The 11,639-nt window shown below is 31.5% G+C and overlaps 2 protein-coding genes and 1 pseudogene across 2 annotated transcripts; all 3 read right to left on the reverse strand.

Annotated features, from left to right (window-relative positions):
• Positions 1-967: 967 nt before the first annotated feature.
• Positions 968-2,384, reverse strand: LOC106304084 (F-box protein At1g30790-like). The gene is made up of 2 exons (XM_013740470.1): positions 1,826-2,384; positions 968-1,677 (listed from the first exon to the last, which is right to left on the reverse strand). Exons 1-2 carry the CDS (start codon positions 2,066-2,068, stop codon positions 1,042-1,044), a joined length of 879 nt encoding a protein of 292 aa, XP_013595924.1. The 5' UTR covers positions 2,069-2,384; the 3' UTR covers positions 968-1,041.
• A 3,489-nt stretch (positions 2,385-5,873) lies between these two features.
• Positions 5,874-7,136, reverse strand: LOC106302701 (annotated as a pseudogene).
• Positions 7,137-7,334: 198 nt separating this feature from the next.
• On the reverse strand, positions 7,335-7,998 carry LOC106305434. Its single transcript, XM_013741804.1, has 2 exons — positions 7,853-7,998; positions 7,335-7,450 (listed from the first exon to the last, which is right to left on the reverse strand). Exons 1-2 carry the CDS (start codon positions 7,961-7,963, stop codon positions 7,412-7,414), a joined length of 150 nt encoding a protein of 49 aa, XP_013597258.1. The 5' UTR covers positions 7,964-7,998; the 3' UTR covers positions 7,335-7,411.
• Between the last annotated feature and the right edge of the window lie 3,641 nt (positions 7,999-11,639).

Here is an 11,639-nt window from a genome sequence, read left to right on the forward strand (position 1 = left end):
AATTGTCATATATACTTTACCCACATTAGGCAATTCCGTAATCTTTATTGAAGGAAATAATAATTGACATTAATAATGAATTTATGGTTAGTTTAATAAAAAGTTTATTATATAATTAGATGGACCAACCTATTTCTCTAGTAATTCTAAGAATCATCCTAGTGATGACATGTGGCTACAAAAAGAAGTTGTAATGTTTCACAAATAATATGTAGGGGATGTTAAATAAGATATTTTTTCTCTTTTTTTTGCATGTTCAAAGGAAACCGTGAATAAACAGCTAACTAGCTAGTTACAAAAATGTGTACAAAAAGTGTGTTAAAAAAAGAAGCTAGTTACAAAATTGAATTAAATAATATATTGTCTACACTCCACTCATCAAAGAAATGAAGAAAACCATAAAGACACAAGAGAGATGGAGACGGATAAAAAGAGTATGTTCATTAGAGGAAGACGAACTCACATCAAGGTTTCTTTTGGCAATAATATATATATATTACTTTGCTGGCACAGTCTATCATCTCTTGTTTATGTTTACAAGCTGATACTTCAATAATGATAAATAATATAACATAGAATCATCAGTCTCACTCATTTAGTTTTCGGAACCTCGCACCTTTATAGCATGATTAATGGGGGGTTTTTAGAGTGGAATTCTTAGCGAAATATAAAAAACCGTCTCCTAACTTTTAACTAAAAAAGTTAATAACCGGCTCTTAAATATCTTATTTGGTCAATGCGGTTTGGCTGCAGTTTCTCACTCCAAACCGATTGGCAATGTAAATATTTTAATTCAACATTCGGTTCGGTATAGGTGAACTGACTGTTTGATTTCAACCCTAAGTTTTTTAAAAAAACACCACATGTCCACGTTCATCTCTCTGAACTCCCTCTTTCTTTACCTCTCCAATTCCCTTATTTCCATTCTTCATAATCGTTCAAATTATCTTAAACCTTTAATCGGGTTTTATAAGCAACGCAGTCTCTATTTAACTCTTGTAAACCGGGTTTGAGAAACAAACCAAAATACATAAAATACATTTATAAAAAGGCAATACTTTCAACATGTTGGGGTGAGACAGAGACATTGCAATCGCTCACCAGTCCATAACGGCGCCTAAAACCTTCATCTTCAGCAATCCCATGGATCCAAACTCTTCTCAAGTCTTTTCTTTCAATATTGTAGTATAAAATGTAGAAGGGTTGTGCATCACGTGACAGTTCTTTTGGAGCAAAAATGATTTCACCAGCCTTGTTAGTACCGGGGGAAGTCATATTCACCAAATCGTAAGGAAGCTCAAATGTTTGCTTGGACCAGTCACCTTTCTTCACATCCTCTAAAATCCATATATCAAAACTGCGGAAGCTCAAAGATCGGTGTCTAACAATGGAAGCTAACTTCCCTTTGTATTCTATCAACACTGAATAACTCAGCATAATCAGGACATCCTTAGGCATTTTGTTAAAACTTATCTTCTCATGTCTAACATCAAAACAAACAATCACCAGATTCGGTCTTGGGGCCCAAGCCCCACTATACATAAAACCATTAATGCATAGTCCATCCGTTAGAGGGCAATAAGGCGGGGAGGTTAACTCATTACGAGATTTTGCTCCTCGTCCTCCTCGGCCGCCTCCAAGTCTGATAACCTCGTGCAGTCGAAAACTATTATTACCCTGCAGGTCAGGAGTAGGCACCAGGGTGGGTCAATGCTTTGAATTGACCATCAATAGGATCGTATCCTAAGGATGTGCGGTTTCCTTTACATGGCAATGTAACTGAAAACCATAACAACAAACGATAAAGCCACAGACGGAATGACACCTGGAAAAGTGACACAAGCTCAACAAAGGTATTGTCATGTCGATATTGGCAACCAAAGAAGAAGATTCCTCTCCCTCCTGGAGTGAAGAAGAGAATATGAACAGACGCTCTGCACCACTCCTGATGTATGCACTGTTGCTGAAAGCGACTATAAACCGGGATCAGGTTGCAGCGGACATACCGTAGTAAGCATGGACGAACCCTTGGCTTCGGATGATGGAAGACCACACCTTCGACACGCATCGGGACCTCATAAGAGACTTTACAGGCAATATGTTCATTATCTCTACCTCTAGATCTAAAGGGATCGGATGTAGCTTACTTGGCCTCTTATCGCTCTCATCGTCCTCGTTGCCATCTCTCTCCTTACGTTCCAAGCAAACCCTCGATTCAACTTTGCAAAGGAGTTTCTTTTGGTGTGACTTCAAATCTAGTAATCTTCTTCAGATCAACAGGGATCGCTTCTATACTTCGGTGGCTGCAGAACGGCAGGTCTCATCAGGGCCGGCTGTATGGGGGGCAAGTGGTGCGACCACTGGGCCAAAGGCCCCAAATCCGTGTCCCCCGTAGTTTCTTGATAGTTAATGGCCAATATTTTTTTATATATACACATTTTTATATAGAAAAATTTTAAACATTCGTTAAATTTGGTTTAAAAAAGGTCCTAAAATATTTTACATGTAAATAATTTGTTTTTATCAAAGGTTTTATAAGGATACTAATGTAAAAAACTCTAAAATAGATTTTAATTTTAAAGAAACATCTAAACTATTAAAAGTGAAGTACACAAGGAAAATAACTCTCACTTCATCTTAGGGCTGGGCAAAAAATCCGAATCCGAAGAACCGAACCGAACCCGATCCGAAAAAGTAGTACCGAATCCGAACCGAAATTGATTAAATATCCGAACGGGTTCAAAATTTTGGTATCCAGAGAACCGAAACCGAACCCGACCCGAACCGAAATATTTCGGGTACCCGAATGTATCCGAAATAGATTTATATATCTAAATATATTAATTATTTTTAGATTCAATGTATATTAAAAACATTCAAAATATATAAGATAGTTTTAAGTTGTCTAAAATACTTGAAAATATATACAAATATTCAAAAGTAAATTTCTAAAATAGTATAAAATATACTCAAAACACCAAAAATAGTTGAAATGTCTACTGATTGTCTATCAAAATATTCAAACAAACCAATTTATATGTTAAGTTTAGGTACTCTGACATATGTTATTCAAGTTTATATGTTATATAGTATTTTATTTACAGATTTTGAGAAATTGAAACTATATATTGAATTTTAAAATTTTAAAAATCATTTAAATGGGTTATCCGAACCCGAACCGAACCCGCAAAGATCCGAACCGAACCCGAACCGAAATTTAGAAATACCCGAATGGAGCTAAAATCTTTAACCCCGAAAACCCGAAACCCGAATAAACCCGAACCGAACCCGAATGGGTACCCGAACGCCCACCCCTATTCATCTCATTATTTAAGGTTGAGTGCCACTCGTTTAAAAAAAAAAACAGAATCGCTGAATATTAACTAAACATTTCACGCCATATTCCAACCCAATTCGAAAAGCCCTTTATATTGGCCCACGTGTCCTTAATTTGTATATTCAATAACCATAAAATTGAACTCATACTCATAGTTCACAGAATAATAATATGTATTAAATTATTTAAAATGTATATTCTCTTACAAAAAAATTTACAGAAACCTAATGGGCTTATACCTTAAACTATGTATTTCTATGGCCATTATAATTAACTTTTCAATTGTGTTTTGTGTGATTGTTATTAATTTTTACAAGAAAATATTAAAAACATGTAGTTACATGTTTTAAAGGTATTTATAATACATTTAGTAACAACATAAAATTCAGTTAGTTAATAAATATTTCGTAATACCAATTTTAATAATATTGGCAGAAAAGCTTATTACTCTAAGTTGTGCTAATTTGTTACTAATGAGACAAAATTATTACTCCCCCATTTCATATTATTTGTTGTTTTAGGGTTAAAATTTTGTTTCATATTAAGTGTCGTTTTATGTTTTCAATTTTATTTAACAATATTCTCATGTTTATTTTTCTATTGGTTGAAATATGGTTAGGTGTATATGTAATGATGTTTTTATTTTGAAAATATGCAAAATTAAATATTTTTTTAATATGTGTGCATAAACCTAAAACGACAACTAAAATAAAACAAAGAGAGTATTTTCTAATTTACTGTTTAAACAAAAGAAAGTATACCCTCGGTATTTCTCTAAGTTCTCATAGAATAACTTTATTTTTATTTTCCTTTTCTTCTCTTTCTTACTTTTTTATTTCATTTCATTTTTCTCCTAACATTACCAATTACACTCATAATCTAATAAACTATATGGGTCAACATCTACTTTATGCCCAAAAACTAAAATAACTAGTCAAAATACTGAAAAATTAATTATTAACTATTATAGATTACATTTTTTACTAATACCGTGTAACTAAATTTTACAAGTAACCGTTCACACTGCAAAAACAGGAAAAAAAAACATCTTTTTTTTAATTTTGGCTTATTTTAATACATTAGTTATTAGTATCTTTTATCGTTTTAAAAAAAATCCAACTTCGTCTCAGTGAAAGAAAATCATTCTCGATTCTTGTGTTTTTTTTTTGAATAAGTCGGTGTATCCTGGTCCCCACCAAAGTGGATCCAGTCTAGTGGTGAGTATCCGTAACAGCTTCCATTATCAGCACTTCGGTCATTGGATGCTAGGGAAGCCGAGATGTTAAATTTTGCCTCTAGTGACCAGCATGATTCCTGATTCTTCTGATTTTTTGGTAAACTTAATTTCAGTAGCAAAAGACAGAACGGTCATAAAAGACTAAATCTACTTTATATACACAAGAGAGTACAATTTTGGTTATACAAAACAAAAATAGCAACCGAAAAAGTAGATTTGAGTTTTATCCGTACTTACAAGCTTAATAATTTTACAAAAAAATTGTAAATAGATTTATTATCAATTCAAAACCATTAAAAAATATTTTAATGCTTTTGAAATATTTAATAATTAATTAAGTACTAAAAATTTATATATGATAGTTTTTTTGGAAATTGTCAAAAATACCACATTCATAATATCATTTTTCATGTCAAAAGACATTTATTACCCTAGGGTTAACTAATCTAAACTTAGGGTTTATAATTAAGGGATGGTGTAGGGTCTTTGGAATGTGAAACTTATGATTCTAATGAAAAGAAATTTTTAAAAAATATATACAAAAATCGAAAAAATGCAAAAAAAAAAAACTATAAAAAAGTTTGAATTTGAAAAATATAACTCGAAAATAAATAAAAAAAATATTATATTTATTTATTTATTATTTATTTAAATAATTTTTTATTATATATACAGAAAGAACAAATGTATAAAATTCTTTTGCCACTTAATGAAGAATGTATTTTTGAAAATGTCATTCTAGTGGTGGTAAAGATGAATAATAGTATCATGAAAGCGGTAAACATGAAATTTCCCCAAGTTTTTTCTATTTTAATAAAATATCTTTTACTACGTAAAACTATATACATGGATTTATATTTATTTTTATAAAGTTGTGATGTAAAATATTTTTGGATAATTATATTATCAAATTAATGATTTTTTTAATTATGAGTAATTATATATATATATATATATATATATATATATATAAATCTGATTTATTTATTTATTAAAGGTAATAAATATATTAAATGCTTTAACTTTTAACGTAAGAGCAAAAAAAATCATTCGCAAATAATACTATAAATATTCTAGAAATCTTTGGCAATGTACTGTCCAAAAAAATTCTTAAGAAATAGATGATTTATTATATCATATATATATATATATATATTAAAATTGAGCTGATTTAATATCACTAAACCAAATATAATATAAATATATATATAATAATATTAGTAAAATAAATATAATTTTTTTTCATCGTAAAGTAAATATAATATAAATTTAACTATGATATATTTTAATTATTTTCAATCAATTATTAGCTAAATCATTAGAATTATGAGAAATTGCCACAAATACCACATTCATAGTACCACTTTTCATGTTTACACTAATCATTTTTACACTAATCATTGTTACTCTCACTTCTTTTAAGGAAGGGTAAAAGACACTTATACCCCTGGGGTTAACTAATCTGGACTTAGAGTTTAGGGTTGAGAGGTGAGGTAAGGTTTATGGAATGTGAAATTTAGGATTCTAATAAATATATAAATAAATACTTAAAAATATATAATTTTTTTTTTAAAAAAAATAGTTTCACACATAGTTTTCGATTTTCAAAAAGAAATTTTGAAAAAAAAAAATTCAAAAAAATATTTATAAAAAAGTTTGAATTTGAAAAATTATAATTCGAGAACATAAATTTTTTTATTTAAATAATGATTTATTATATATATAGATAACAAGAGTATAAGAGTCTTTTGCCACTTAACGAAGAATGTATTTTTGAAAATGTCTCTTTAGTGGTTGTAATGATGAAAAGTAGTATCATGAAAGTGGTAAACATAAAATTTTCCCTACAATTATTTATTAAGATTATGGAGAGCAAGACAAATAAACAAAATTATCTAAAATTATGGAGAATATGACAAGTAAACAAATTAATTTATAACCTAAATATCATAATAATAAATGTATATATTAAAATATATTTTCTGAAATAATAGTATATATCGGTTGAATAGGTTAATGTTTATTAATTATTTTAAATATATCATGATAGATATATATTTATATTAAAATAAAATTTAAATAATAATATTAATTAAAGTAATGATTTATCCTAAAATCACCGGTTGTGCTGTTGACCTCTTCTGAATCACCACCATCCTCACTCTCATCATCTTCTTCATCTTCATCTGTGCTCATCAAGAGAGCATCAATCTCATTAGGATCTTATTGGTGAGAAGAGGATGATGATACTTCTTGTTGGCCATAGTTACCATAACCTCCCACAACATACTCGTTCTGAAACGAAGAAGCTAATCCGGAGTTCACGAGCCTAAGTGTCAGCTCAGGATGGTACATCACTTGGCTGCGGTCATATGTTTGGTCGAAAACGACAAAGTTCTTTGGACTGACCGAAGAGGGTTGAAGTTCAACACCATGGAATGGTAAGTTGGCACATGGCGGGAACAAAGCATCAAAGGATGACGCTGATGCATCCGCCGGGACGCTGTTCATGTTTCCGTCTCCCATTACGTCGGAGAAGTAGGGATGCTGATTGTTCTGCATTAGAGAATGCCCGTGCAAAGCTAAAATGTGAAAAAAACAAGTCCCTGTCTTCGTTAAGCTTGGAGCTGCTCGGTTACACTACTAAACAAACACTACGTTGACAACTTAGCCAAATGCTAAATCAAGTTGTTATGGCCATCAGACTGAAGAGTCTCCACCAGAGCCCTTACCCCACCAAACAGAGTTCAGTTGTCTTCAGAATACCAAACTCTTATTAAATATCTCACAGTAATCAAAAGACAGACGCCCAATTAACGGAAACTCCAGAAACCAGACTACGTTACAGGCTTAAGTAACTGTCTGAAATATTCTGCCTGCAAAGATTTAAAAAAGAAAGGTTGAACCAGAGGCGGCCCTGGCCGAAAGCAGAGGAAACATGTGCTTGCGGCCGCCTTTGTAATAAGTAAAATATCGGCCACATTTTTTAAAACTCCGTGTTGGTCTAGTGGTCTACATGCATATTTTCTCAACACCTCATGGTGGGTTCTAATCCCTTCTCCTGCATTACATGCCACATTTTTTTTTGTTTTTGCTTGTAGCTCTTAAATTTGTAGGACCGGCTCTGGGTTGAACATCATATACACTATGGTTAATGCATTAACAAATGGAACTATAATATCCCAAAACATGTCGACGAAACAGCTATTAGACTAGTAAAATATTAAGGAGAGGCAATGAAATGTAGTAAAATGAAGGAGAGGTATGTATTTATTTACCTGGCAAACTAGAACGGATTGGTAATTAGCAATGAAACATGTAGTCATCATAAAAGTTCCTATTTCCTTCAATGATCTGTTTCCCTTCTTCTTGTTTCCAACAATGCACATTCTCAACACTAAAAAAATAGTCACAACAACAACAATAGAGAGCTACCCCGAGTTCCGGATTAACAACGCCTGCAAAACGAGAAAGGAATGTTCACTAGTTTCAAAAACACAAGAAGCTGTGAAAAAGGTAAAACAAGAGAGCATTCGTTTCCACATGGTACCAAGGCAAGAAGACAATCTAAACTAGAAACCGACATACTATATGAAACAGCTAATATAGAGGCAAAGCAAAAGAGACTACAAAGATCTTAATAGGTAAAATAATGATTTCTTTATCCCCTATATATTAAAGGAGAAGCATTTTTAAGGGTTTCCTTAAATGTCTATTGGTAGCATTGACGTGACATCATGAGAAGTCTTTATTTGACTACGTGTGTCGTGTCGTGCAGAGAACACACGGAAGCAAACAATATGAATTTAATGCAGCCATTACATTCCTTAATAATCTGGTCACTTTCTTTTCGACGATATTTTCCAACTTAACTTTCTTTTCAACGTAACTTTTTTTGTTTTCTTCTCGACGTAGAGACGATAAGAATTTGGTCACTTTCTTTGTTGTCTTAAGAATCTATATATAATCATAGAGACGATCGTGTTGGTATGAGACAATATATACACCGGCTAAGACAAGAAGGCGAGCTTGGTGATTGAGTTTCCAGTACTCACGCGCTTCTTTTTATTCTGAGACAAGAAGATCGTGAGTTCATGATGGCGTGAAGCATGTTTCCAGCACTCACGAGCTGCGATTGATAATGATATGGATTGATAGGGGAGAGGACTCAGGCTGAAGGCAGAACGCTGAACTTCGTGTTATAGGTACGGAAATAATAGCCGTTATTCTCTCCGCATGCAAAAGAGTAAGGCTGTGAAAATCCAAGAGTAGATTTGAAACTCTCTTTAGGCAAGAGAGCATTGTCTTCAAAACAACTAACCGTGCACAATATATTATTGAATTGAATTGTGACGATATCAAAACACTTAAAGCTCTAGACATCATATGTATCAACTCTATACAAACGCTAATATGCTCTTCTCTCATCAAGGCAAAAGGAAGACTCTTTGACCGTCTTATATGGTGTGTTTGTAAAGATGAAGCTTTTATGCTTTGGCTGAACTAACGAGGTTGTTTTCAGATAAGCTGTTTGCTGTCTGAACTCACTAATATCTTGGCTTGAATTTTCAGTGTGCTTTGGTTTACCTTACTTGCTCTGTTTTTTTCCTTCTTCACGACAGCTCTGTTTCTTTATTTTATCCTCCAGCAACTTACCACCAAAACATTGTTTTTAAATAAGTATTTTGCAGTTTCATTATCTTTTCATGTATTAAAATTATCAAATCAATTTTTGTCATTGCAGAGATGCGTTCTTCCAGTTATACATATGTTATAGTACATGGCTTCTTTCTCTTCATGACATGTGTTGATTATATTATACAGTGCGATTCTATATTATTCTTATTAAATCTTAATTTAAGAGATCAATGCTTTATAGATTGATTATTTTTCTAGCGAGACGACGCTATGGGGTTTGAGATATTAGAAATTCTAAAAATATGTATTTTCACTGTTGATTATGCTCATATGAATGCTTTGCTTTATCTTGGTCACTGAATACAAATACTTAAATATGAAACTCATACATTTTATTGTTTATCGTGTAATGTAGCATATAAAACGTACGAGGTTATATTCTAATTGCTACAAAGTTCAAATAAAAAGTTGTGAGTCAATGAGTAAATCAGTATCAATAAGTCAATCGTTATAACTACCGTCAGTAGTTTTATTTATACACACATATATACATATACCATTTTCATCTCAATGATAATTTTTAAGAAAATCAAAATGATGTTTGGTATACAAGGATATGACTTTTTGATAACACACCGTTAATATATATATTGGTTAATTATGCTTAATGTTATGAAAATGTTAAATTGTGTCAAAGTGAATATCTCTTTACTATAGGTAAAATGAATACTATTAAGTTGTCATTATTTTCTACGTATATTTTCCAACAAAACTCAGTATTTTATTAAAAAAGTTGTCATGTGCCCGGCAAAACTCGCTCAATAGCAAGAAAATCTTACGTTGATGGTTTAAATTCCATAACATATCAGTATAATATGACTAATATATATAATAATTAATGATTTTAATAATAATTTGTGTATTCTCCATCATTTTTAATTAATTTATATTATTAAAATAAATTAAATAATCAAATTAATCATAAAATTAAAATTTATACTTTTAGTATATGGTGCATTTTTATTTTAAAAATGATTATAAATTACTACAACTGTTAAAATCCTCATATTAATTATTTTTTGATTAATGATTTAACATTTTTATTATAACAAGATACACATGAACAAAATAAGTAATAATATATAAATTCATTGACGTCAAAATATATATATAAAGTCATTTATATATACAACGTTCATCCCATATAAGGTACCGGTAAGTGGTTATTACTCGATATATACATATTTTTAACTATTATTAAAATGAAAAAATGTATAATAAAACACTTAATGTTTATAATCACAAAATATTATTGTTTTCATAAATTCTTCCCGCACAGGGTGCGGGTTATCATCTAGTTTATAGTATTATAAATTCATATAGTAAGATTACATATCTTTAATACACACACTCTAACTACAGATATAAATCTATATATATAAAAAATGTTTGCTTCACTCCTGTGCGTCCACGTCGGATTCCAGGTCATCAATTCGGAGGCTGTGGAGTCGACACCTGTCCATCCGAGCAAAACGCTCTGTTTCATTAAATGTTGTTATCGCATTGGCTTTTGATCGTATTGTGTTTGTGTATGCTGTTGGGCTTAATTGCTGTCGGCCCGGCCCCACATTCTTCACGCTAACCGTAATCCGTAAACGTCAAAAACATGTTTGTTCTTCGTGTCACTTTGTTCTGCGGCGACGGTAACGATCAATTTCCTCGATTTCTCGAAACGGATTGCGTTATGGATTCTATGTGTTTAATTCCATTAATACAGTCGCCCACTAAGAGTTCTTCAATGCGTGTTTCACGTCGGCGGGATCTGTAATTTCTGGGTATAAATATCTCGGTATTACTCCGTTGTAAGTCACGATCTATTCTTCTTCCTACTACTCATCTTTCATATACTAAATTGTTCTCAAAGTTCACTGATATTAAAATTTCCGGTGAACCTCATCGTGTTTAAGTTTATCCTCTGAATTTTATAAGTTCTTTCCTCTTGATATATTGGCTTTGAAACTCATAATGATCAAACTTTTTCAAAAGCTTTAGTTTATGGGAGATGATTTCGTTTTTGATTTTGTTTGTGGATTCTGTTAAATTTATTCATGTATTGATTATCAATTTTTTAATTCAAAAGCTTCGTTATGGGAGATGATTTAGATTTCGATTTTGGTGATTGATTTTGTTTCAGTTTGTTCTTTTATTGTTTTTTTTTAATTCTTCTCCCTTTGATAATCTCCTTTATGCTTCCCCTTCGATTGCTGTTCATTTTCTAGGACAATATCAACGAGTCACAGAAAAGTAAAGCACTTTATTGGCCTTTCACTGAATTTTGCAGCTACGTATCGTTCTCAAAGTTTATTGATGATCACATCTTTGTCAGCTTCGTTTAGATTCCACTCAAGTTAGGGGTAGTCAAAGAAT

The sequence above is a fragment of the Brassica oleracea genome, chromosome C7 (assembly GCF_000695525.1).
Source record: "Brassica oleracea var. oleracea cultivar TO1000 chromosome C7, BOL, whole genome shotgun sequence".
NCBI lineage: Eukaryota > Viridiplantae > Streptophyta > Magnoliopsida > Brassicales > Brassicaceae > Brassica > Brassica oleracea.